Source organism: Aythya ferina, assembly GCF_964211825.1.
Source record: "Aythya ferina genome assembly, chromosome: 13".
NCBI classification, from domain to species: domain Eukaryota; kingdom Metazoa; phylum Chordata; class Aves; order Anseriformes; family Anatidae; genus Aythya; species Aythya ferina.
The window spans coordinates 9,527,794-9,552,721 of NC_140311.1; the positions used below are offsets into that span (position 1 = coordinate 9,527,794).

Below are 24,928 nucleotides of genomic sequence, written 5' to 3' on the forward strand. Positions count from 1 at the left end.
TCTGCGAAAAGGAATAGAGTCATTTTTATTTGGCAACATCAGGTCAGAAGGAAGCAATTGGAGCCCAGCACCTCTGCAAATTGGGTCACTTATTTTAGCGGTCTGAGCCTGGAACAGGATGTCTAACTTTCAAGCATGAACACACTGGCCTTAATGGCTTCTAAATGGAAACTTAAACTCCACAGAGCTCCTGTCTGGGGAAGCTTTCTTCCTTTCCCACCGAGTGAAGGCTTTTTCCAGTCCCTATTTAATTGTAGTCTTTAAAAAAAAATAAAAAAATGGGGGAAAGAAAAGCACCAAAGCAAAGATTAAACCCTCAGTAGCTGCTTGTGTTCGCATTAAACTCTGGGCACTTCAGTGGCGTTGCCAATGATCCTTGTGACCACGGACCTTTCAAGTTCTGCCGCCGCTCCCCATCTCCAGGATGCCCGTGGTGCTTTGAGCCTGTGCCAAGGCGCAGCACAGGGCAGGGGCTGCTCACGCCACCAAAGTGACCAAGCTGTCCCTGACACAGCCTGGAGGGGACATCTGGTGTCCCAGTCTGCCGGACAGGGCATGCTGCTGGGATATTGTGGCAAAGGCTCGGGGGGAGCCAGCACAAGGAGTGACAGCCAGTGGGCAAAACAAAGTGCAAAAAGAGTTATTTTGTCTAGTCTGGTTAAAAGGAAGGGAGGTTCATCTCTGGACATGAAATTCTTCAGCCTCCAGAAGGTTTCTGCTTGTTTTCTTTCCCTCATCCCACCCCTTGGCCCATCCGTCTCACACTGGGGTGGTTGCAGCCCTCTGACGCTCCCAAGCAGAGCTCAGCTCCTGCCACAGTGTGGAGAGACGGTAAAACTAGGTGGTCATGGAGAGCTGTGAGAAGGGGACCAGCCTCTGGCAGCAGTTTGTTACCTCTTCCATTAAGAAGTGGAGGAGTAGGATTTGATATTGAGAGGTAGGAAAAACCCACTTGTTACCACGGAGCCAGCATTCATTCCAGGGAGTGATGTGCTGAGCATCATTTCTTGTTGGGAAGGCTGTGAGGTGGCTTTGGGGAGCCCCTTGCACCAGGTGTCGGTCCTGCATTGAGCTTGGAAGCGACATCTGGGTGTCTGTGGAACAACCGTGCCATCTCAGATGCTTTGGGAGACAATGTTTTTGGCAGCCACAGGTTTGGGCTCTCTGTTGGTGCTGGGAAAAGCAGCGTCTGCGTGGAGGGCAGGAATGCCTGGCGCAAAACAGATGAGCGTGTCAGCGCTCATCAGGGTGAGCCACAGCGAGTGCTGCATCGCCAGGACCTGGGCTCACTCCTGGGAAGTCCGTGGGTTAGCGTGGTGTGACCCCGCTCCCCGCGCATCCCCCGCCGACACCGCTCCCCAGCATCCGTCTGTGCCAGGACCTGCGTGCTCACAGCAGGGCCCTGCCCTGCAGCAGCTGTTCTCCACGCTGCACATGCACAGCTTTCACCAAGATTTTACACCCTTAAAAAAAAAAAAAAAAAGAAAGAAAAAAAAACAGCAACTAAAAAACACAAAGCAGATGGAGCCTGGCGACGAGCAGCCCAGCCTGTCCACTCAGTTCAGATGCCTCTGTTGGGCATGTCCCCACTTGGTCTCTGCCCCTGAGAGCTTTTAAAAGGATGTAAAGACTGAATTCCACTTATCTCCAGAGCCATTTCCTTCTGAGTGTTGCTATTATACCTGAGATGATATAAAGGAAAGGATATTAAAAGGCAGATAGACTTTTCACTCTGATCCAATCTGGGAACGTTGCAAAACTCAAGCAGATAAGTTAGTGCTTGGCTTCTTATGCACAAGCTGAGGGTAGCAAATAGCCGCTCTGTGTCGTGCACCCCTTTGTGTGTGACACCCAGGGCATGCGGACCTCCTGCAGAGGCCAGCTCTGTGCGTCCAGACATGAATTTGTCAGCTCTGGAGGCTTCTGCTTCAGCCCTGCTGCTGGCTGAGATGGAGATGGGTTTGTGTGTGGGCACAATCCAGTTGCAGCAGGTCTCAGCGGTCTGCAGCACATTTATTTTGTCTGGAGGAGGTACATAATTCCTGACCTCTGCAGGCCGGCCCCTGTGCCAGATCTGCGGAGGATGTGAACCTGATGCAAATCTTGGGGATATCAGCATGGAGAGAACAGCCTGGGCTTCCAGTTCAGAACCGACCCAGTCCTTGTGGGAATGCTGCAGGATGAGCCTTGCTCCCTCTGTAGCACGCTAACAATCCTCCTCCATTTGCATTTAATTGCAGCTTTTCTTTCAGTTGGAAGTTTTGGAAAATTGTCACGTTTTGCAAATCCTACCTTCATCCCGGCAGATGATACCAATAGAAACGGAGGCAAAGGGGTGATGCACTAAAAATAGTTGGAGCTTGACTGCCCACTGGTGCCTGGCACTAGTGCCCCTGGGCTGACAAGCCTCTGCCTTCCTCCATCAGGCAGGCACATTTACCAAGCCCTCTGCTAGCCAGGGCAGGAGAGAGATCATCGTTATTTTTTGCTGGGCAGCAGGGACATGCTGGTGAATTAACCATGCCCTCAATTCTATAGGGAACGGTAAGTAATTTATGCCCTAAGGAGCAGGGGGTTGCCGCATGCAGGGAGGAGAGGGAACAGGGCTGTGCATTCAGGTCACATTCAATGGGGGCTGTCAGATCTCTTCCATCTAAAACGCTTCATCACGCTATTATTATTTACCAAGCCCTGCTGGTGCTTGGCGGTTTACAAGTGAAAAGAGGTCCAAGCCCTACGGCGTTCACCACACGGCAGCATGACCACCGAAGCCTAGAGGAGCTGGAGGTGCCCCAGCCTCCCTCCACCAGGCAGAAGCTGCACGGATCCTCCAGCTCAGTGTCTGAAGGCTGCAGGGAAGGTGGGACTCAAGGAGGACCTTGGGGAGCAAGGGGGGTCACCGCACATATGCGGAGAGATTGATCGAGGCACAAAGCCAGCGAGGCAGAGGACAGCTGTTGGGAAAATCTGGGCAGCAACAGGAGCTGAAGGGAATAGCATTGAAGGGGGTGAGGTTTGAAGGTCAGGATTTGAGATTTCCCTGGTCGCTGGGGCCTAGAGAAATGGAGCCTATGCTCCCAGGCAAGGTGCAAATGTTGGGATATTGGGAAGTGGAAGTCAGAGCTAAAATCTAATCACCTTTCTTGTAGTAGCTGGAATAGCTGGCCACAGGAGGCAAACGGGGATTTCCTGGTCTGAATTCCTTCTGACCATGTGCGACTTCGTTTTAAGCAGCCACTCTCATTCAGCATCTCCTGGGTCCCATCTGGAGCCTGAGTGGGAAATTGTGCTCCTAGCAGTATTCTGAGATGTAAAAATCACTAGTGTGGAATGGCTGCAAAGGATGCTCAGTGCGCAGCGGGCAGGCTAGACAAAATATGTCCTTAGGGCTCACCACTGTGTGAGTGAGGCAATGCGATGTGTGATTTGTGGGCTATTAGTAATTCAACAAAGAGACTGCAGTGGGGCTCACTGGAGGACTCAGGCTGGACCTGCAAACGCCTCTATAACATTATCATACAGAGCACTTCTCCCTGGGAGGGATCCAAAGCATCATTTGTGGGGTTGAATTCATGTCGTAAATCAGGGGGCACGTGATGGACTGCATTTACTTAGGCTGCCTCTTCTGCATCCTTCCTGGAAACTCATCTAATAAGAGCTGGCCTCTGGCACACCAAGGTTCAAACATCCACCGTTTGTTAATTGCTGGCAGTAGAAGTGCTGCTTTTTTGCCTTGAAATGTGGAATCCCTTCCTAGAATTGCACTGGGGACTAATAAAAGCCAGTGCCAGGTTTAATATATGCTATCTCACAAATTATCTGGATTAAATACAAGGACTGTGTACTGCCAGAGAGGGGATATTCCCAGCTTAACACTGCTTCTGGGCCATGGAGATCCCAAGACATTGGACCTGAAAATTGTGATTCTCTTACGTGTGTGGGAGGGGTTTGGCAGGAGAGCTTGGAAGTGGTCATATTTGCCTGAGCTAGAGAATTAATTGCCATAAAAACTATGGGTTTGTAACCAATAGTTACAGCTGCAGGAAAGATCAGAAAGCATCTGAATAAATCAAATTAACTACCTCCTGCTCCCATCCTTATGAGAGCAGAACCTTTCTGGGCAAGACCAAAACTATAATCCAGCTGACCCTTAACTCTCCCACCTACAAAACCACGAGCGAAAAGTCCAGAAATACCGCCAGCTAAATCAGGATAAGGGGGGGAATGCAGTGCTGGGTTGTGGAAGGAGGTAGGTCGACATCAGGGAGATTTATACCAGAGGAGGGCAGCGAGGCCGTAGTCTGCTCCTGAGGAAGTCTCATAGATTTAGAGAGGCCACCGGGCTGTGCAACCAGCAGTATTGGACAGTCCGTGGTTCCAGTTAACTGCTACCCTAGCCTCCACTATGTCTCAGTTGCTCCTTGCCCTGACTGATATTTGTGATGCCCCAAGGCAGAGGACTCACGTCCCCTTGTAGCTCATGTCTCTCAGCATTTCACCACCCAGCTGTGGCTGTTGCTCTCCACACCAACCTTGGGATGATGCCGTGAATCCCAGCGCACCCCTAACCCTCCAGATTTTGCACGGCTTGCTGGTGCATGCCGGTGAGGAGTGTCGGCCTTGTATTAGCCTGAAATTCCTCCTCTTTAGCCGCTTCTCCCTCACGCTCTTGTGGAGAAGCCTCCCCGAGCTGGGGATGCTCCTGGGGGAAGGAGCAGCACCTTCAGGAGGTTGTGGCGCTGGACAGCTCTCGGCACAGCTCGGCACGGCACAGAACAGCCCAGCATGGCTTGACTGGGCACGGTTCGGCTCCACTCGACTCGATGGCAGGACCCCCTGGTGCAGCCTTCCCCTCAGCCTCGGGGCTGGAGCACTCCCGTCTGCCTCTCCTGAGGGAGCCTCCCTACCTAAGCAGGTCACCCCCATGCTTAGAGGGACAGCAGCAGCTGCTGCAAGGTGCCTGAAGGTCTCAGGGCTGGTCTGCTGGCAATATATCCCCCTGCGGAAGGACTTCCTTCTCTACTCCTCTTATTTCCTAATCCCTCAGCAATGTGGATTTCACATCAGTTTTGGTGCTGGTGTGATTCTGGCTGAGGCTGGGAGAGTTTCTGGTGTTCCCTGTCTCTCTCCCTGCAACTGAGGCCTGAGGGGGGGATAGACAGGGCCAGAGGAAGGGGACCCATGCCCCGAGCCGTGCTGTGTCCCCACATCCATCCCGGGGCTGCTGGGCACGTGGAGGAGGGCCAAGAGCAGAGCCCTTCCTCAGCTGCCTTCTCCTGGAGGCCCTGTGGTGGCACGGCCGGGTGAGGCTGTGCCCCACGAAGGGCTGGGTTCGGCGCTCAGCTCGGTGACATGCCGCTTTTGTCTCCCCACAGGCCAACCCTGCTCCCATTATCGTCAACACAGACTCGCTGGAACAAGGGCTCTCTGTAAGTCTCCTGGTTTCGTTTCCCTTCTTTTCCACAAGGCTCCTCCACCCGGGGAGGCCCCAGCCAGGTGGCAGAGGAGCCTGGGGCCCGCGCCACGTCCCCACAGCACATCCCAGCCCCGAACCCTGCTGGAGCTGGGCCATGCTGAGCGGAGCCGTGGCTGCCAGCAGCTGAGCAGCGCTCGGTGATGGGGAGTGATTGCAGCCATAGTGTGCTTGGCACTCTCGGCTTGCTATAGAGCTACTCCTCCTCGGCTCATTGCAGAGAGGGTTTGGGAGCTGCTGCATCCCTCACCAGAGCGTCTGCAACTCATTCCTGCAAGGGGGGATGGAGGGAGTGGGGCGGTCGGCGTGGATTTCTGCTCTGCTGGCTTTGTGCTTCAGGGGTGCTCCCATTTTCTTCCCAAAAGGGAGCTCAGTTGATGGCTTGCCAGGGCTGTGTGCTTTGCACCTGTTTTTCTTACGATACAGCAAGTTTTGGTTGCCTTCCACATTAACAAAGCAGCACTGGGACTTGTATGAGACTTGGTTAGCCGTTGAACTCAGGGTGGAAGGCTGTGGGTTACTTCTGGTGGTCGAACCTTCCTCCTAACAAATTGGAGATGTCAGCCCACAGCCTCTCATAGGCTTGGTGCACATCAGAGCCGTGCTGGGCCAGTTGGGCTACCAAAAGGAAGGGAGGCCCAGCCAGGCCCTCTGCAGCCCTGGACACGCTGTTTAATAGCGCCTCAGGTGCTGAGTCAAATCCTCCTGGTTTTTGGGAAGAAGGTGATGGTGGTCCTGGGCCCAGCAGCCTTGTAGAGCTGTGGCAGAACACAGTTGTTATTCCCAAAGGATGTTCTGCTTTGTGTGGCACCAGTGCAGAAACCAGCCTTCCCCGCTGGAAACTCAGTGCCAAAAAATGGCTTGCAAAGAACTTTGGAGCCAGGGCGAGCCCTGCTCCATCCTGTCACCCCCTTCCTGGGGAGCCAGGCTCCAGGGAAAACAAACCTCAGAGGCTCCCCTCAGCAGTCCCGCAGGTCAGCAAAGGAGCCACAGCAGGGGATTTCTGCAGAAGAACACAGTGAAGTGGCGAGTCTGGCACAGAGTTCTTTTACAAAAACAAAAGCTGAAGCCTGTTGGTACAGTAAGTATTTGGAAGGGTTAATGTCACATCTTCCAGTCTTTAATTACTTAACTATTCAATGCTTTCCTTAATGATAAACAGATGGATGTGGTCTAGTTCCTTCCTGTTCTAGCTCCATTGATTACATTGGACTAGCTGCTGGGCTGAATTTGGCCCCGGCTGTTTATCAAGAAGTCTGCTCCACATTTCAGTCCCTCTGTCCACCCACCTCCATCCCCAAGAGCATGTGGCACCAGCAGCACCACAAGGTACGAGCTGTGGCCCTGCATCCCGCTTGCTGCCGGGGCCAGAGCTCAGCTATGCTGCCTGCGGCTCCGAACCCAGCACTCCCAGGGTGTAAAAACCCAACAAAATCTTCATCAAATTCCTTCTCTATTAAAAGCAGCCCCTGAAGGATAGATAGTCTGCAGCTTGTAGTCACGCTGGGCTCACACAAGCACCCACCTGCAGCTCCAGGTTGCCGCTCACCATTTCACCCATTGGTGTGTTCTGCACACCCTGTCCCTAGAGGGTAGATGAAGCATCGGGAGCACAGCTCCCATGGCAGGCAGTGCTGTCTGTGTTTCCGAGCTGCCTCTCTGGAGCTGAAACAAGTTATTTCTGCCCAGGGTGTGCAGAGACTGCTGCCAGGGAGCAGGGAGGGTCACTCCAAAGCCCTGTCGTGTGGCTTGGCAAAGGCTTGGCCGTGTGCCCCGACCTGCAGCCTCACCCAAAGCGAGGTGCCGGTGCCTAGCCCCACCGCGTGGTAACAGCAAGGTGCGGGCCACATCCTGCTCAGAAAGCAGGAGGATTACTCTTCCTGTGGTTTATTCTTCTTGCAGCCTGTTGGGCAATTTGGGTTAGTTTGAGGAACCCCATCTTATCCTTCTAAATTTGGCCTCCTTTTTTTTTTTTCTTTTTTTCTTTTTGAAAAAAACCCAACTCTCTAGCAAATTGCAAACTGTGTTCCACGTGCGACGGTGCGGTGTTGGCCGGCTGAGCCTGCAGACAGCTTGCAGTAGCTCTGGAAGGTGTGCGCTCTTCTGTTTATCAAATGAGTGTTAACTCTGCAGCCTTCTGTTGATGATTTAAATGTCATCATCGCTAACTATTTCCCTGCTGCTCAAAACACGAAAGAGAAGCGAAGGCCAGAGAGGGGGCCTCTTCCTGAGGCCTCAGGTGGGCTTGCTGCGTGGGATGGGCTTGGAAAAAATACCCTGACTCTTCTCCATTACAAACCAGCTGCTGCTCAGGATTGGGCTGTGCTGGGAACAGCTAATGAGCCCCACACCCCCGTGGGCTTTGCAGGTGAAACCCAGGGAAATGAAAGCAGAGTGGGGTAGGCTCACCCTGCCCAGGAAGGGATGGCCCTGGGACACATCCCAGGACACCCCCATGAAAGCCTGGAGCCAGACATCTCCCAAACAAGTCCCAGATGGGAGCCAAAATGTGTCAGGTCTGCACCCCCCATTAACAGGGAGGCAGCACCTAAATTGTGAGGGAGCTCAGCAGAGAGTTAGATGGGGAATCAGGGCATCCCTGAGAGTTTCTCATCATGTTGCAGGGGACATGGTCCCAAAGCAAGCTGAGCAGGAGCACAGGGTGCCCCCTGTGAGCACAAGGACAGCAGCCTGTGGCACACTCAGGCCGTGGTGGCTCTGGTGGGTGCCACGGGCGGGTTTTGCCGTCAGTGAGTGACTGGTATTCAATTTTCCGATGCTGGAACGTTTGCTTTGTTGGCTTGTTCCCTTGGTTACGTGGTATATATTAAGGTCTCCATTTGGCTTCCTTATGCAATTAACTGGCGTTCTGTTGCACGGGTTTTGGAGACGTAATCAGAGCTAGAACTTCACGTCCAGGCTCGGCTCACCTGGCACACGCTGTGCTGGGCAGGTGCTGACCCTGCTCATTTTCAGGGAAATGTGCAAAACGTGACACAAAATGCAATACGAAATGCCCCTTGGCATTGACAACCCCAAGGTTTCGAGGGGGAGCACTGTGGGACCGTGTCCCGGGTGCCCCCACACCCCGTGCCGCGGGTCCCTGCCCGGGTGCTTCCCGGCGCGGGCGCTGCTGGCTCTCCCTGCGGCTCACAGATTGTCAAAGTTTTCTGCACATCCCCATCCTGGAGGTATGTATGTGCTGTTCCTCTGCGGCCGTGGGTGTGCATATGGCTGTCTGTGTGGCAATAGCGTTTAATGCCAAAGCGGAGAGGACAACGTGTGTAGTAGCGACGGGTGCCAGGAATCTGAGTTGCTGGAAAGCTGGGGGGGAGGCAGAGCCACGCACCGCACGCCGGGCCACCAACTGCGGTGGCGAGAGGAGCCCGGGGGCTTGGGCGAGGGAGGCGGTGAGGGGGACTCAGGATTAGTCAGTGTGGTGGGACGGGGAGGAAAAGTGGTGGCGGGGGGGTCCCGCAGCCAGGCAGCGATGCTCCTGCCCATGGAGGACTCGTCTTCCCCTGCTCTGTACCGTGCCTGTGCTGGCCGAGGGGGTGCAACATCTGTGCCCCCAGGATTTGTGAGCAGAGCAGGAGCTGGAGGGGAGAAGGTCTGCCAGCACATCTAGTGAGTTCCTCCCAACCCCTGAAGCCCTTCTGAGGGGTGGCCTTGCTAGACTCCAGCCCAACAATGCTTCCACAGCTGTCGATACCCTAACAGCACATCCTGGAGCTTTCCTTTTCCCCAGAGCTTTCCTTATGTCCCACTTGAATCTCCCTTGTTTCAGGCCTCTGACTCCTTCTCTTGATCTCAGTTAGCACAACAAAGGTCCTGCAAGGCTCTGGAGCTGGCCTGGCCCCCTGCCCCGGCCTTTCTCCAGCCTCATTCTGGAAGCACAACGGGCTGGGGGACTTCCAGTCTGTGCCTCTGCAGCAGTGAAGAGCTTTTAGCCTGGGCAAAACCACTCTGTCTTACAGCCCTGTAGCCAGGTCCCCCATCTCCCAGGGGGACCTAAAGTGTGAGGTTTGAGCCAGCCCCTCCCAAAGTCCTGTGGCCACGTAACAACCCTGGAGGCTTCAACATGCAATCAGTTTTCAAATCTTCCTTATTCTGAGGCCTTCGCAGCTGCCTGAGGCCTGACTCTAATGACCTGGGGCATGCAGGTGAAAGAGGTGTCTGAGTGCGTTTTGAAACTGCCACCGTGTTTTTCTGTACGTTTTTAGTGATGGGGAAAATGGAAGTTTTTGACCTGCACATTTAAGGTTTGCTATTTCAGAGCCTACAACCGCAACCCTTTGGCTTTTGTTTTTCTTTCTGATAAACATTTCTCTGTCCCTTCGTGTGAGAGGTGTTCAGGCCCCTCACCATTACATTTCATCATCTTTGACACGATGGCTGTGGGAGTTTCTTGAGTGCAGGGAGCAGCATGGCATGCAGCATCGAGGCTGTACCATTCTGTTATTTAAGGGGCACCCTATATGAAAGGTGTATATCCCACTTTGTTTCCTTTGAGACCAGCTAATTCAACAGAATAGATTAATCCAAATTACCTTGATCTTCCATGTTAACAAGACCAGGCTGCAAAAAGATTTTGAAGATATAAGCTACTGAAGATGTACATTGTGTTATTACAGACCTTTCTTTTTTTTTTCCAGTCGACCAAGCCCCTTTCCTTGCTTCCTGCAGCAGTGAATTCCCGAGGTTAATTACATGCTGGGTAACAAAGGCGTCATTGCTTTGTGTGGATTTGGTTGAGCTCCTTTTCATTCCTCACAAAATGAGCTGCCAGAATAAAAGGTTTGAGCTAAAGTACATTAAAGTCAGTGGGCTTTGGATCATGCCCAGAAAGAAAAGCAGCGAGCAGTTTAATTCCAGGGCAGGCTTGCACAACTGCATTTGAGGTTGTCAGCTGTGACGGCACGGGTTTTGGGGTGGATTCTCCATATTCCAGTGCCCCGGGATGCATGCGGAGCCCTAACGCGCTCTTTCCCTCTCCCTAGGTGAACGGCAGCGATGGGATGTTTAAATACGAGGAGATCGTCTTGGAAAGGGTAAGTGCTGGCCGGGCGGCACGGTGCCGACCATGCGGGTGCCCTCCCCACAGGCAGCCCCCACTCACCCCAAAACACTCCCCAAAACTGATGGGCACGGGGGGGGGGGGGGCTCTGCTCCCCTCCCTGGAGGGGTTTGGGGGTGTCTGGCTTTCCTTCCCCCGCAGCAGAGGGCTGGGCTCGCCGCTCCCCCCGCGCACCCCTCCAGAAGGGAGGGAGGAGGGTTTCTCCCTCACCTCCCTCATTCGCACCCTCGCCCCTGCAGCCCCGCCAGCGCAGAGCTGGGGCTGGGGGGGGGCTCTTTGTCACCGTCTTCGCTGGAAAATGGAGGCAGAAGGAGCTGCACTCGCGCACGCGGGGGGGTTTCTGTCTCTCGCCTCTCGCCCGGCTGCCGCCCCCCTGCCCCAGTGGCTGGCTCTGCCTCGCCGCGGGGCACTGAGCCTGGTGATGCTGAGCAGCGAGGACAGGTTTTCTCGTAGCCCAGACTGCGGTGGAGGGGGGGCTCCAGCCTGCGCCTTCCCCCATCTCGTGGTGAGACCCTGGCCACGCAGAGCTGACGCCGGGTGCTGCGCCACAGCCCATAAAATCGGCTCCCACAGGGGACGGGGTTGGTGCTGGGAGCAGCGGGTGGCGCAGAGGCTGCATCCCTGCGCGCAGGAGGGATGGGGAGGGAGCAGGAAAAGCTGCCCCAAGCTTTGCTCCGAGGCGTGGGCACAGCGGGGTCAGGCAGCGCCACGGGATGAGCGCAGGGCTCCGCAGCCCCAGCTCTGTGCTGCGTGCTGGGGGGCAGCCCTGTCCCACCCCGTGCAGGGCCTCCATCGCCTGGCACAGCAGCACGAGCGAGGCGACGGCCTCCTCCTCGCTGCTTGGCCAGCAGCGCAGGGGAAGACGCATCACTCGTTCTCCTGTGCCTTTAGTCATCCCCCTCCTCCCCCCGGCTCTGCATCACGGAGGTGGGTGGACGGAAGGTTATCTGGGGCTGCAGCCTCACCCACCGCTTCCCCAGCGTGCCTGACGAAACGAGCCCAGGGGATGCTTCCTTTTTGGGCTGAATGCTGCCTGCTCCGAGCCCTCTGTAGAGGCAAAAGCCTTGTGTTCGGGGATGCTGCAGAGCATCCTCAGCCCACAGCCGGCTGGGGCTGGCAGGGTCAGGCTGCTGTGCAGCTCTCACTGCTCTGCTGCTGCAGGGGTCTGCTGCCCGGCTCCAGGCAGCCAGAAACCACAATGGAAATGCAGTGCCAGGACCAGCACAGACCTGACTCATGTCTGTCCCCTTCCCCGGGCCCGGTGGGTCCACTGCGGCCCCATCTCCTTGCAGGAGGAGCTCCTTGCCACCTGCAGGTGAGAGACTGTCCCCTTGCTGGGATGTTCAGCTCCCAGAGACAACCCCAGCACATCCCAGCATCGCTTCTCTGTGATTAATCCCTGTCTTTGTTGTAAAGGGCAAAGGCAGCAGCATTTGGGGGCAATAACCAAGGGAGCTGTGCCCGCAGAGGAGCATGGCAGTGGGTTGATGGGCACTGCACGTGTCTGTGGCAGGTGCTGCCCCCCACGTCTCCAGCAGCCCCAATGCCAGCAAAGAAATCTCTTGAACTTGATTTCTTCTGGTTTATCAGAATAAAACCAACCCCCTCCTGCATCATTCCCAGCTTTCTTAGCCAGCATCTCAGAGCACCCTTCCAGAGCCGGACAGAGGCAATGTCAGGAGTCCACTTTAGGCAGCCACACCTCCTGGTGTCCTAGTGCAGCCCTCCTGGCCATGGGTCCATCAGGGGGCTCCCAGAGCTCCCTGTCACCTGTGGGTGAGCAGCAGCACCCCGGGGGCCCTGGGCAGCAGGGGCAGTGCTTGGCCTGAGCACAGTTGTGTGTGTGAGGCGGGCACAGTAGGATGTGACTAAGTGTCAGCTCTTCCGCATGAGAAAACAAGGCAACAAGCCATCTGATTTTCAAGGCAGAGCAGGAAAAAAAAATAAATCAGTAATTGTCCACTTGCATCAGGCACGGCAGGGGAAGCAGTGGCCCTAAGTGTGTGACCGAGTGGGGTCCCGCGAGCAGGGCAGGCAGCGCGGGGCTGGGCAGAAGTGCCTGCTGATGGTGGGATGCTGCTGGGACACAGTGAGTGTGCCAGGACAGGGGCACGGCGTGGCTCCCTCCTTCCTCTTCAGGCTTCATCTCCATCCCTACAGCCCCCTCCGCTGCCCTGGTGCAGAGTTTGGCACCAGCACTGCGGGGCTGAGGAGGGAGCCGCTCGTTTCACGGTGTCGAGACCCAGCGCAGCACTGCAGCAGCCGCCAGCCAGCGGCACCCTGAGCCTCGGGGGGTGCAGGGGACAGATCCTGGTGGTGGGTCCAAGCCCCGTTTCTCCGCACGGGCTGTGCCATCGGTGTCTCCTCCTGGGGAGCCGCCAGCGAGGGGAGGTTTTCTCCGCCAAGGACCACCCCCTCGTCCCCCCGCGCGCTGCCTGCCTCAGTCTCTCGGCAGAGACGTGGCGGCGAAGGAGGTCCTGGCGGCTCCCACGCTCCCGCTCCATCTGTTGGGTGCTCAGCGCCCAGCACCCGGGGCTGACGAGCGCCGGCCTCCCCTCAGCCACGCACCCGCTGCCCTCCCGGAGCAGGGGGGATGCTGTAAGGGGGGCTCGCTGCTGTCAGACCGGCGCTGCCAGCGAGGAAGTGGCCGCATGGGACAGCCGCCGCCTGTGGTTTCCCGCAGGGTAACTCCGGCCTCGGCTTCAGCATAGCAGGAGGGATCGACAACCCCCACATTCCAGATGACCCGGGCATCTTCATCACCAAAATCATCCCCGGGGGAGCGGCAGCCATGGACGGACGTTTGGGGTGAGTGTATGAGGCTGGGGGGGTCACCCCGGATCCTGACTCCATCTGCCCCACTGGTCAGCTCCCACCCCTGCTCCCTCCCAGCCCCTTACCCATGGCCAGGTCACCTCTGCAGGGATCCCCCTGCCACCAGCATCCTGCCTGCCCTCCCTGGCTCTGGCTCCCCTCCTTCCCTGTGCGTCCTGGGGCAGGATCCATCCTTCCCCCATCTCCCTTCTCCAGTAGGGTGACAGCACAGGGACCAGCCTCACTGCCTCCCCCTTTGCCTCCGCCCCCTGGGGAGGGACCCCGCTGTCACCCCACATTTTTACTCCTGCAAACCTCCTCGTCCCAAAGAGTGGGATCTGGCCAGCTCAAGCAGTTCCCCCTTCACGTGAGGGTCCTCACAGCCAGAGGAGGGTGGCAGAGATGACTGTGGTAGCGCGGACTGGCGGTTCTTGGGAGCTCAGGGCCACGTTGTACCCGCAGGGTGAATGACTGTGTGCTGCGAGTCAACGACGTGGACGTCTCCGAGGTGGTGCACAGCAAAGCCGTGGAGGCTCTGAAGGAAGCGGGCCCCGTGGTGCGGCTCGTGGTGCGGCGCCGGCAGCCCCCGCCGGAGACCATCATGGAGGTCAACCTGATGAAGGGACCCAAAGGTGAGTCCCACGGGCTGCTGTGGGGTGTCCCCTGGGTGTCCGCCCCAGCGTTGCAGGGTGGGATGCTACGTGGCGCAGGGTGTGGGGCAGCCCCACAGCGAAGCCCATAGCGGCTGGGCAGTGAGAAGGTGGCCTGTTGGGTTGCGAGCAGGGTCCCTCACCCCCTTCTCCCCTCCTGCTCATCCCCAGGACTGGGCTTCAGCATCGCAGGGGGCATCGGGAACCAACACATCCCCGGGGACAACAGCATCTACATCACCAAGATCATCGAGGGAGGCGCTGCCCAGAAGGACGGGCGCCTGCAGATCGGGGACCGGCTGCTGGCGGTAAGCCCCGCGCCTGCGGTGGGCAGCCAGGCACCCGCAGTGCCACGGTGCCCATCCCTGGTCCCTTTTCCTGGGATCCCTGCTGGGACGGTGCTGCGGGAGGGGACAGCCACCATCTCACCGCCCCCCTTGCCCCCGGCAGGTGAATAACACGAACCTGCAGGACGTGCGGCACGAGGAGGCGGTGGCCGCCCTGAAGAACACCTCGGACATGGTGTACCTGAAGGTGGCCAAACCCGGCAGCCTGCACCTCAACGACATGTACGCGCCCCCCGACTACGCCAGCAGTACGTACGCTGCCCGTGGGGCAGCCCCGGGGCACTGCGGGGCCGGGAGGGGGATGGCACAGCAGGGATGGGGAACGTGTCTCTGCCATCCGTGTTGAAGCCAATTTCTGCTCCTGATGCGCGTCTCCTCTCCTGCAGCCTTCTCAGCCTTGGCTGACAACCACATAAGCCATAACTCCAGTCTGGGCTACCTGGGCAGCGTGGAGAACAAACCTGCCTACACCGTCCCCCCGCAAGTGACCCCCTCCAGGTACTCGCCCATCCCTCGGCACATGATTGGGGACGACGACTTCACCAGGTGAGAGCCAGGCACGGGCATCCTCAGAGCCTGCCCCTTCTCTTCCTTCCCTTTCTCTCCCTCAGCTCATCCCCGTACCCTGCTGTAGAGGGTGCAGAGCCTCAGCCGTGGCTGACAGCCCCTGTTTGTGGGTGCCATGCAGGGGGTGAGGGGCTGGGGGGCACAGCTCTCGGTCCTAGCACAGCTCCTCTCCCCATGCTCCCCAAGCCTGGGACCCCAGTCCTCCGCCCAGGTGCTGCGATGAGCAGTGATCCAGGGCTGGACGTTGGGCTCCAGCTGCATGTTTAGGGCTGATGCTTGGGTCAGGACCAGGGTTGGCTCCGTGGTTATGAGCGAGGCTGCAGCCTCATCCGGGCTGGGACGGTCCCGTTCTGTGACACCGATGGATCCCAGAGCAGAAGACCCTGACGTGCCATCGGGCATCAGGCAGGTCGTCATGGAGAGCCCCTGCCATCACGTCCACCCCATCCCTTCCTCGCCTCTCGGTGGGCCCTGCTGTGCACCACGACCTCTGCAGTGCTCGCCCCATCCGGGTCCACGTCTCCTGCGTGCTCTCGGCACCGATACCACCGGTCCCACAGCCTGTCCCCGCGCTGCTTCCCCTCCGGATGCAGCCATTCACGAGCTGCCCGGGCACTGGGGGAGGAGGATGCTGTGCTGCAGGAGCTCCGCTTTCTCCGTTTGTATTGCACCACAGAAGGTGACTGATTCCCAGCGCCACCGCACCATCTGTCCCTCCTCCAAGGACCCCTGATCCCCCCGGATCCCACACGAGCTGATGGCCTTCCTGGCGGGCCGGAGAGGGACGAGAGCATCCTGCGACCCAGGCACCACCCAGCAGCGGTGGCTGCGGTGCAGCAGGAGCCGGCGGCCGCTAGAGGATGGTGCTGCCTTGCGAGGGCCCCACCACAGCGTGTTGAGCCCAGCGCCCCAGCTGCTGCCTCTTCCCCTCCTGCAGGCACGCGTGCTGCTGCAAGCAGGGACGTAGAATCATGGAGTCATCGAATATCCTGAATTGGAAGGGACCCACGAGGATCATTGAGTCCAACTCCTGGCTCCACAGAGGACCACCCAAAAATCAGACCGTGTATCCGAGAGCATTATCCAAATGCTTCTTGTACTCCATGCTGTGACCACTGCCCTGGGGAGCCTGTCCCAGTGCCTGATCACCCTCTGGGTGCAGAACCTTTCCCTAACCCCCAGCCTGACACTCCCCTGTCCCAGCTCCATGCCGTTCCCTTGGGTCCTGTCACTGTTCCCAGAGGGCAGAGCTCAGCGCCTGCCCCTCTGCTCCCCTCCTGAGGCTGCCATGAAGCCTCCCCTCAACCTGCTCTGCTTGGGGTTGAACAAACCCAGGGACCTCAGCCGCTCCTCATACGTGTCCCCAGTGACCCTCGTGTCCTGCAGTGCCTGGGAGCAGAGCAGCTGCTTCCCCATGAGCTGCACCACGGACATCCAGAGCTGGCGCAGCCCCGCTGCGTGCCCAGGTCAAGGTGTCAATGCCGCAGTGTCCAGCGTGGGATCCATCTGCAGGAACATTGTCCGGCTCTGGATGCCTGGAGTGCGTACCGTGACTGAGACCTGGGATAAGCGACTTACCTGCCTGGGGCTTTATTTCCTCTCCTTGGTTCTTGTGGTGCCTCTCTACCATCTGTCTTCATCCATGCTGGGGACGCTTCCTCAAGGGCAGCAGCAAAAAGCAAGGGGCCGAGCGAGTTCATCGGCTGGTTGGAAGCACGGGCTTGCAGACCCAGAAACCTGACCTATTTCTTCCTCAGGAAAATCTCTAGCCCCAGGCAAGGATTTGCTGCAGAGGGACAAACAGCTGCAGCCCTCCCTGCCCCTGGCAGCCCCCTGCACCTGCCTGGCCCCACAGCCTCCCCACCAACGCTGCGGGGGCAAAGGAGCAGGCTCCAGGAGCAAGGCACTGCTCAGACCCGGAGGCTGGGCAGGCTCCCAGCCACAAAAGCACAAAAGCAGCAGTGGAGCGAGGAGCTGGGGGCTCAGCAGCAGAGCCAGGTGCTTGTGGCAGCCCCAGGATGTGGTGCTGAGCCTCCGTGGGACACAGCGATCCCAGGGGTTCAGCCTCCTGGTGTCTGCATGGGGTCTTCTGGGTCCCCCCCAGACCCAGCGCATCCCAACCCGAGTCCTGAGCTCTGCTGAGCTCCGAGCTCAAACATGTCCAGAGGCTGTAAGGATTCAGGCAGCATTTTCTGGAGGACACAAGGTTCAGCCCCTGCTGCATCTGCCACGCAGAGCTGGCGCAGGCCGGGGTTACGATGCTGCTGTGCCTCCGCGTTGGAGGGAGAGAGGGAGAGGTGCCCAGCGATGCGCAGCGGGGGGCAGGAAGGGGTTAAGCCCACTGGGTCTAGCAGGCGCCAAAGCCTGCATCCCTGTCGTGCTTCTAAAAAAACCCAGGGTGTGGGTATGGGACCGGGAAGCCGCGTGCCCCGCTGCCGCGCCAGGCGGGAGGCAGAGAGAAAGGGCGCAGGGTGCAGAGCTCGGGGCGTTCCTGCCCCCCGGCCCCGCCACGCCGCGATGTTCACCGTCAACGTCTCCTCCTCCATGTCCTACCGGGGACAGCCACCCCCGTCCCCTGCCAGGCAGCAGCGGGGCCACGGGAGCAAGTGCGAGCAGAGGTACCGGGAGGGTACGCGGCACGGGGAGAGGAGCTGCTCGCAGCCGGGAGGGTCAGGCAGGGCTGGGTGTCCTTCCCGTCTGTCTGTCTGTCTGTCTGTCTGTCTCCTGCTGCCCTTGCTCCTTATAAGGTGGCAGCCCGAGCTGTCTGAGTGACATTCAGCCCATCGGGACTCCCCAAAGGGGAGGGAAGGTTCCTGGGGTGCTGGCTTGGGTCCCTGGAGGCAAATCCTGCCGCCTGCAGTGCTGAGAGCACCAAAACCTTCCCCCGTCAGCCCAGGTGACGGCACTGATGCTCCGGGCTGGCCGGGGGGGATGAAGAAGACATTTTCTTGCGAGAATCACCTGGGAGAACGCTGCCGGGCTGCAGGCCTGCGTGCTGGCTGCTGAGCCAAGCGTTATTCCCCTGGGTGCCCACATCTTCCTACCTGCCGCAGCAGCTCGGGGAGCAGCCCCCTGCCCCAGCCTTCCCTCAGCACGGGGCTGCCAGCATTGTAGGATCCACCGCGAGTGCCACGGTGCTGCCTGAGGCACTGGCACCACTTCTACCACGTCCCGGAGGACGTGGGTGGGCGAGGATGCTGAGCTCCCTGGCCTTGCAGCACCTACCCCATATCCAACCCATCCATGCTGGTCACCGAGCCAACACACCGATGGTCCCTGATGCCACGTGAGCTGGCAATTGCTGTCGGTCCGTGCATTTTTGCCAGGGTGCGCTCGCTGGCGTCACTCGTTCCTTGTGCTTTTCACGCAGCCCTTGAGCTGGGAGCTGCCGCCGTTCCTATCGCGCTTCTTTTTTTCCTAGCTGAAAAATCGGCGCTGGATTTTTGCGATGCCAGGCAGTCTTTCTGCCTGTGCCTGCCTATTGTTTGAACTGCAGAAGAATTAAGTCATCGTTGAAAAATTCAGGGCTGCTGGTGTGCCGCCGCTGAGCCGTGCGGGGCTGCGCCGTGTGTGTCTGTGCGGCTGCGGGCACGAGGGCCGTGCAGGGTGCGGGGGGCTGCGATTCCCCTGTCCTGGCACCGTCCCCAGTGCCTGGGCTCCCGGTGCCTCCATGCTGTGCGTGATGCTCCTGGCTGATGCTCTGTCCTTGTGTGTGCTCTGCTTTGTGTCACTGTGAGCTCCAGTTGTGCGGTGCACTTCCCCTGGCCCCATCACCCGCGTTGCTTCTCCTCACCCTGACGTCCCCATGTCCCTTGTCTGTCCCTCCAGAGAGCCCCGGAAAATCATCCTGCACAAAGGCTCCACCGGCCTGGGCTTCAACATTGTCGGGGGGGAAGATGGAGAGGGCATCTTCGTGTCCTTCATCCTGGCCGGAGGCCCTGCCGACCTCAGCGGGGAGCTGCGGAGGGGAGACCGCATCCTCTCGGTGAGTTGGCCCGGCGGGGAGGGACAGGCACCGGGCACCGGGCATGGGGCAGACCCATGTCTGAGGGTACTGGGGCTGTGGGGACGTGGTTCAGCACCATCCATCCCTCAGTGCTGGTGTGGCCGTGGTCCCTGGGTGCGGGGCCCTGTGGTTCCCTGCCGGTGTGGTTCTGGCACGGAGCAGGGGCTGGTGGGGTGGGCAGCCCCGGTTCTGTGCTGGCTGGGGTGTTGGTACTGGGGGTGATGGTACTGGGGGTATTGGTGTATTGGTACTGGGGGTGTCGGTACTGGGGTTATTGGTACTGGGGGTGTCAGTACTGGTGCTGGGGGTGTTGGTGCTGGGGGTGTTGGTACAGGGGGTGTCAGTACTGGGAGTGTCAGTATTGGTGCTGGGGTGTCAGTACTGGGGGTGTTGGTACTGGGGGTATTGGTGTATTGGTACTGGGGGTGTCGGTACTGGGGATTTTGGTATTGGGGGTATTGGTACTGGGGGTGATGGTACTGGGAGTGTTGGTACTGGGGGTATTGGTACTGGGTGTGTGGGTACTGGGGGTATTGGTACTGGGGGTGATGGTACTGGGGGTGTTGGTACTGGGGCTGTTGGTACTGGGGTTATTGGTACTGGGGGTGTGGGTACTGGGGGTGTCAGTACTGGGGGTGTAGGTACTGGGGGTATCGGTACCAGGGGTATTGGTACTGGGGGTGTCAGTACTGGGGGTGTCAGTACCAGGGGTGTGGGTACCAGGCGGGGTGATGGTACCACAGGCACATGGCGGAGCAGGGCCTGGGTGACGGGGGCACCGGGAGCACCGTTAGGGCGGTGCAGCGGCTGTCCCGGTGTGACGGAGCCGCGCTGTCCCGGCAGGTGAACGGCGTCAACCTGCGCAACGCCACCCACGAGCAGGCGGCGGCGGCGCTGAAGCGGGCGGGGCAGACGGTGACCATCATCGCGCAGTACCGGCCCGAAGGTACCGCCACCGGCACCGGCACCGGCACCGGGAGGGGGCGGCGCGCCACATGCAAATTAGAGGGCGTGGTCTATGTAAATGAAGGAGGCGTGGCCGTGTGTGGCGCGCCGAGCGGGCGGGGCGGGGTAGGGAGGGGGCGTGGATTGGCTGGGAGCGGAGCCGGGGGGCGGGGCGCGGCGGCAAGCGCGGGCTCCGATTGGGCGGCGCGGCGGGAGGGGGCGTGTCCCCGCCGTCCCGCCGGCGGTGCCTGCGCGGCTTTGTGTGTGCGGGCCGGGCGGCTCCGGGGCTGCTGCCGGGGCGCCGCCGCCGCCGCCTCCCTCCCGCCCTCCGCAGGTGAGCACGGACCCGCTCCCCGTCCCCCCCCCCCCTCCATATCCCGGGCACAGCCGGGCCCGGGGGGCTCCTACCCGGGGCGGGGACCCCCCCGGGGCCGCCCTCACCGCTCAGCGCCGCCCGCAGCAGACAAAGAGCGGCCCCGAGCGCCGCCGCCGCCGCCGGGCCAAGCTCCGGCCGCCCCCCGCTGCACCCCCCCCCCGGCCCCGCTTCCGCATCCCGCCGGGCAGGAAGGGAGCGGGGCCGGTAGCGCCGCCCGGGGAGCCGGGGGAGCGCTTGGGCTGCTCGGGTTTTTTTTTTTTTTTCCCCTCCTCCTCGCTTCCAGGAAGCGCTCCCGGCTCTGCTGTCCCCGGTGCCGCTTGTTCCGTGAGCTCCGGCACGGGGGGGACGCGGGTGGTGTCTGGGTGACACGGGGCACAGGTCGCTGTGACCCCCCCCAGGCGCTGGCTCAAGGCGCTTGGGGGCCCCCCGGGGCTGTGTTGGGCACCCCAAGCTCTGTGGGGAAGGGGCTGGTGGGGCCAGCATCCCCTTGAGGTGTGGGTGCGTGGTGCCAAGTGGTTGTGTTGTCCGTGCAGGGCACGGGGCTGTGCTGGTGGAAGAGCGGGAGCTGGGTTGTGGGTGCCCCAAGGGGAGCAGTGGCTGCAGTGAGCGTGCTGGCTGTGCTGGCTTCCCAAAAGCACGACCTGCTTGTGCAGAAGGGAATCGCACCTATAGCAATGCAAAGCGGAGCGTGAGCCTGGCTGCAGCAAACCCAGCCTGAAAACAGGGCGTGAGGTGTTGCTAGCCAAAGGCAGGTCCTGAGGGCCCAGCAGAAGGGGCTCTGAGGAGCGAATCCGTACGTGGAGGGCTGCCTTTCCTCTGTCTGCTGTGTGTGAGCAGGGGCAGGGCTTGCACAGGGTGCTGGATAAACGCGCACGTGCTCAAGTTGTGCTCTGCTGTAGGGTCTAACCTCCGTGCGGCTTCGAGGCAGCAGCGAGGCCGCTTGCATAAGCCTCGTGGACTAGGTGCCCTCCCGGTGGGGTCCCGGGAGTGGTTGGGAGTGGAGGAGAGCAAAGACAGAGCCGGGGAAGGACGGCTGGAGTCACGGTCCTGCCTCTCTTCTGAGCACCCGTGCCTGGCGCAGCCCCAAGCTGTCTTGCAAGGAGGCCGCTCCGTGTGCTGCTGCCTCGGAGCTGTTTGGAAGAGCTCCTTCCTCGGAGCGTTTCTCCCTGTGAACTTTGTCCGCTGTTATCACAAGCGCTCAGGTTTGGCAATTACACCTCCTGAAGCCCCGTGGAGCGCGGCTTTGATTTTCCTTCGCTTTAAAACACAAAAACCCAAGCGGTGGCGTTCCTCCGAGCTGGCTGCTAACAGGGAACTGCCGAGACCTCGCAGCGACTTCCAGAAGTTGCCAAGCTTTCGGCACCTCTGTGCTCAGTGCCGCTCATCTGAGCGTGCAGCACGGCGTGCCCTGGGCCCGTGCTCTCCGTGCCTGGGCGGTGTTTGTACTTTGACCCCCCCAGCTCAAAGGTGCGTGGACTCAGGGCAGTAAAACGCTTCGCTGAAGAGGAGCGATGGAGCAGATTGCAGATCTCACGTGTGACAGGCGCCGGGCTGGAGCCTGCGGCTGAAAGGTCCCCGGGATCTGCTGATGGCCGGATCCAGCCTGAGCCAGGCAGGCGTTTGTGTGCCTAAAGCCGTGCACGTGCACCGGGCTTTGTGCACGCTCAGGGATCTCTCTCTGATGCGGCTCTCCGCGCTCTCACTGCGCTTTCTCCCTTTGTGCTCTGGACGCAAGGAAAAAGCACGATTGCCGGGGCTGCAGCAGAGAGCAGGGAGGGAGGGAGCGGCTCCATCGCGCTCTGGCTCTGCTGCCGTGTGCCAGCTCCATTTGCTGGGCTTGTTTGCCATAGAAACAGCAGCTCTGCAGGGAAATGAGCTGGGGGATCACAGTGAGCATTAGCCCGTGCGGAGCTGAAGCCAGCGCTATTGAAAACAGGATGCCTTTTCCACTGCGAGGGTGGAGAGGCAGGGAGAGTGGCAGACAATGGCCCTGTGGATGTCTAATCCCAACGCTTTGAAACCTGGGCAGCTGAAATCCCTTCGGGCTTTCTCGCGGAAGAATGCAGAGGCCAAAGGTTCCTCTGGGAGGGGATTGGGGCCACGGGGGGGGGGCTGCTCTGTGCCCTGCGGGCTCAGCCCCTCTCCAGGAGCACCTGCGTGGGACCAGCTCTGGAGGAAGGGCCACAAGGGCACAGGCAGGGCGTTGCTTCACCACCTTGCTAGGTGGAAATAACAAAGCGCTGCTCCTCCTGGCGTCAGGCTCCCGCAGCGGGACCTCTTGCAGCAGCAGCAAGGCGGTGGCACTTGGGACGAGAGGCGCGAGTTCACCTGTTGCATATTTTCGATCTTGATAAGTGTGTCCCGAACACGTCCAGCGCCTGGCTGCTGTGGGAGTGCCGGGGAGGTGGGGATTAGTAAGAGCTCCTGGCGCTCACCTCCCTGCTGTGCAGCGGGCAGCTTTCCCGGGCGAGTTTCTGCCGCGCGGCAGCTCTCCTTCCAGGATGCAGAGGCAAGGTGGATATGAGCCAGTGAGCAGAGACAGAAGTGCTGCTCGCTGGAGGTTACCTGCCAATAATTGTCGAGGAGGCTGTTCCAGCACGCAGATAAGGGGGGCCCGGTTGCAGCCGAGCACATCCTATGCTCGCTCCTGGGGTAACCCTGCCTCCCCTGTGCTCGCAGGGAGGCTCCGGCTTTGCTCTTGCAGCTGGCTGTTCCTCCTCCGCCCAGCGCTGCCGAGCTGCTGCTTGGCTGGCACCTCTCGCCTCGCCCTGCTTCCCTTGCGTCCCGCAGCGGTGGCACCCTGCCACCCCGCTGCTGGCAGAGCCGAACCCTGCAAGGAGACATCTGGGCTCGCTCCGTGCAGCGCTCAGCCTCCCGCACCGCCTGGGAGTGCCCGTGCAGCAAGGTGAGGGTGCCCGGAGTGGCTCTGCCCCGGGCATGGGGTGCCCACAGCTGCCCCCGCTCCCCTCTGGCTCCGCTGTCAAGCCAGCAGCTGGGGGTGGCACTTAGGGAAAGGATGAGGTGGCTCAGCACGGAGCAGGGCAGCGCGTGGGGAGGTGCTGGCTGAGGGGGGGACGTGGCCGCAGTGCAGGCAGAGCGGTGGCTTGCCCGTGCTGGGAGCTGGCACGGAGCCTGAGCTCCTTTGGGGTTAAACCTGTGCAAAGCAGCCGCTGCCAAGCGCAGCACGCACAGTAAGCGGCTCCGTGCTTGCTGTCGCAGTTTCCTCGCTGGTCTGGAGCCCCGTAACAAATGAGGCGTGGGGCCCGGCGGCGTGCCAGGAAGCCCAGCTCCGCTCCACGCTCCTGCGGAGCTCCAGGACATCGGTTCCTCGGCGCAGGTCGTGCCCCTGATCCGTGCTGGGGGTGCTCTGATCCTCCCTGGCGCAGGGCGAGAGGTTGCCAGCAGGGCTTAGCTCAGGCTTCAGCTCGCTTCTGTCTGTTGGGTGCTGCATCAGTACAGCTCGGGTCTGGGCGCAGTTAGGGGTGTGTGAAGTGCTGCTTTGGTGTGATAATTTTATTTTCTACTGGAATAAGCATTGCCCTCGTTGTGCGTTTGCCTGTGCTGGCTGTAAGGCTGCCCCTGCCTCCGGATGTCTGGGGGCAGCGCCTGCTGCACGGGGATTCCCTTTGTCCCGGTAAGCTGCAGCCAGCCTGTGCTGGCTGGGGCCTGCAGCACCAACCCCAGCCCTTGCTTCTCAGAGGGAAAACCTTTAACACGCAGCTGGGGAGGCGGCAGCCCCATCTCTAACATCCCATAGGACAAATCCCAGTGGCTCAGCAGCGCCCTGAGCACAGCCATGGCCCTTACAGAGCAAGAAGCTGCTGGGCTCATGCACCCTGAGTAGGAACTTGCAGTCAGGGAGTGTTATCCATGACATTTTAACATGCCTCCGAGCACATCTCTGCCTTTCTGCCCCTGTCGTGGGCTCCCTGCCTCCTTCTCTGTGCAGTGCAGGTGTTATGGGGTGAAACGGTGGCACAGGTAGGAGCAACGCTTATGAACTTCCCACGGGGCTCAGCAAATCCATCAGCCAGATGGGCCAGGAGGGGATGGGGGCCGCAGCCTTCGCGTAGCCCCCCCGAGCCACACAGAGGGGGCTGCGGGAAAGGGGAGTGCAAGGAGAGCTGCTGCTCGAGATGCCACAAAGAGGAGGAAACCCAGCTTGCTTTCCCCTTCTTGCTGCACGCCCGCCAAGGGTAGTGCAGCGGCAGGCTGCTTGCAGATGGCTGTCAAGCTGTCCCAAAGGGCAGGTTCACATGTGCTGCGTATGCTGGGGTTTGGGGTTTTCAGAAAACCAGCAGAGCAGGCTTCAGAGGCTGGGGCTGCAGCACGGCTCCTGTACGTGGCTGTGGAATTTTTATGTGCGGGTTGGGGTTTTTGGTGCGTATCTTTTTTTTTTTTTTTTTTTTTTCCTGTAGTCATCGAGTAGAATTCGACAATTCTGTGCAGAAAGGAGGTCTCGAGCAGGGTCTGGCTGCACACTTTAGGGCTAGATGGCCAGGAAATGCCAAGCCACAGTTGCGTAACCCCAACCCCACCGACAACAACGGAGCAGGCTCCCTCGGTGCACAGCGAGGGGCCGACTTTCAAACAGCCCGCGGTGCATTTCTCAGCAGTGATCCCCCTGCTTGTGTGGGATGCAGCTCTGCGGGCTGGGCAGCACCCTGCAAGAT

At 59.7% G+C, this 24,928-nt stretch overlaps 1 protein-coding gene across 7 annotated transcripts in view; it reads left to right on the forward strand.

The window, feature by feature from the left end:
• DLG3 (discs large MAGUK scaffold protein 3) overlaps window positions 1-24,928 on the forward strand; it is a 74,041-nt gene that overhangs the window by 29,332 nt on the left and 19,781 nt on the right. For 6 of the 7 annotated variants that reach the window (XM_084534481.1, XM_084534484.1, XM_084534485.1 and 3 more), the window contains 9 exons: window positions 5,376-5,429; window positions 10,474-10,524; window positions 13,234-13,358; window positions 13,827-13,996; window positions 14,186-14,322; window positions 14,465-14,609; window positions 14,748-14,907; window positions 18,757-18,913; window positions 19,778-19,880. In XM_084534481.1, the coding sequence (XP_084390607.1) occupies window positions 5,376-5,429; window positions 10,474-10,524; window positions 13,234-13,358; window positions 13,827-13,996; window positions 14,186-14,322; window positions 14,465-14,609; window positions 14,748-14,907; window positions 18,757-18,913; window positions 19,778-19,880 (1,102 nt within the window). The remainder of the gene's footprint in view (window positions 1-5,375; window positions 5,430-10,473; window positions 10,525-13,233; window positions 13,359-13,826; window positions 13,997-14,185; window positions 14,323-14,464; window positions 14,610-14,747; window positions 14,908-18,756; window positions 18,914-19,777; window positions 19,881-24,928) is intronic. The other variant, XM_084534487.1, reaches the window with a different exon arrangement.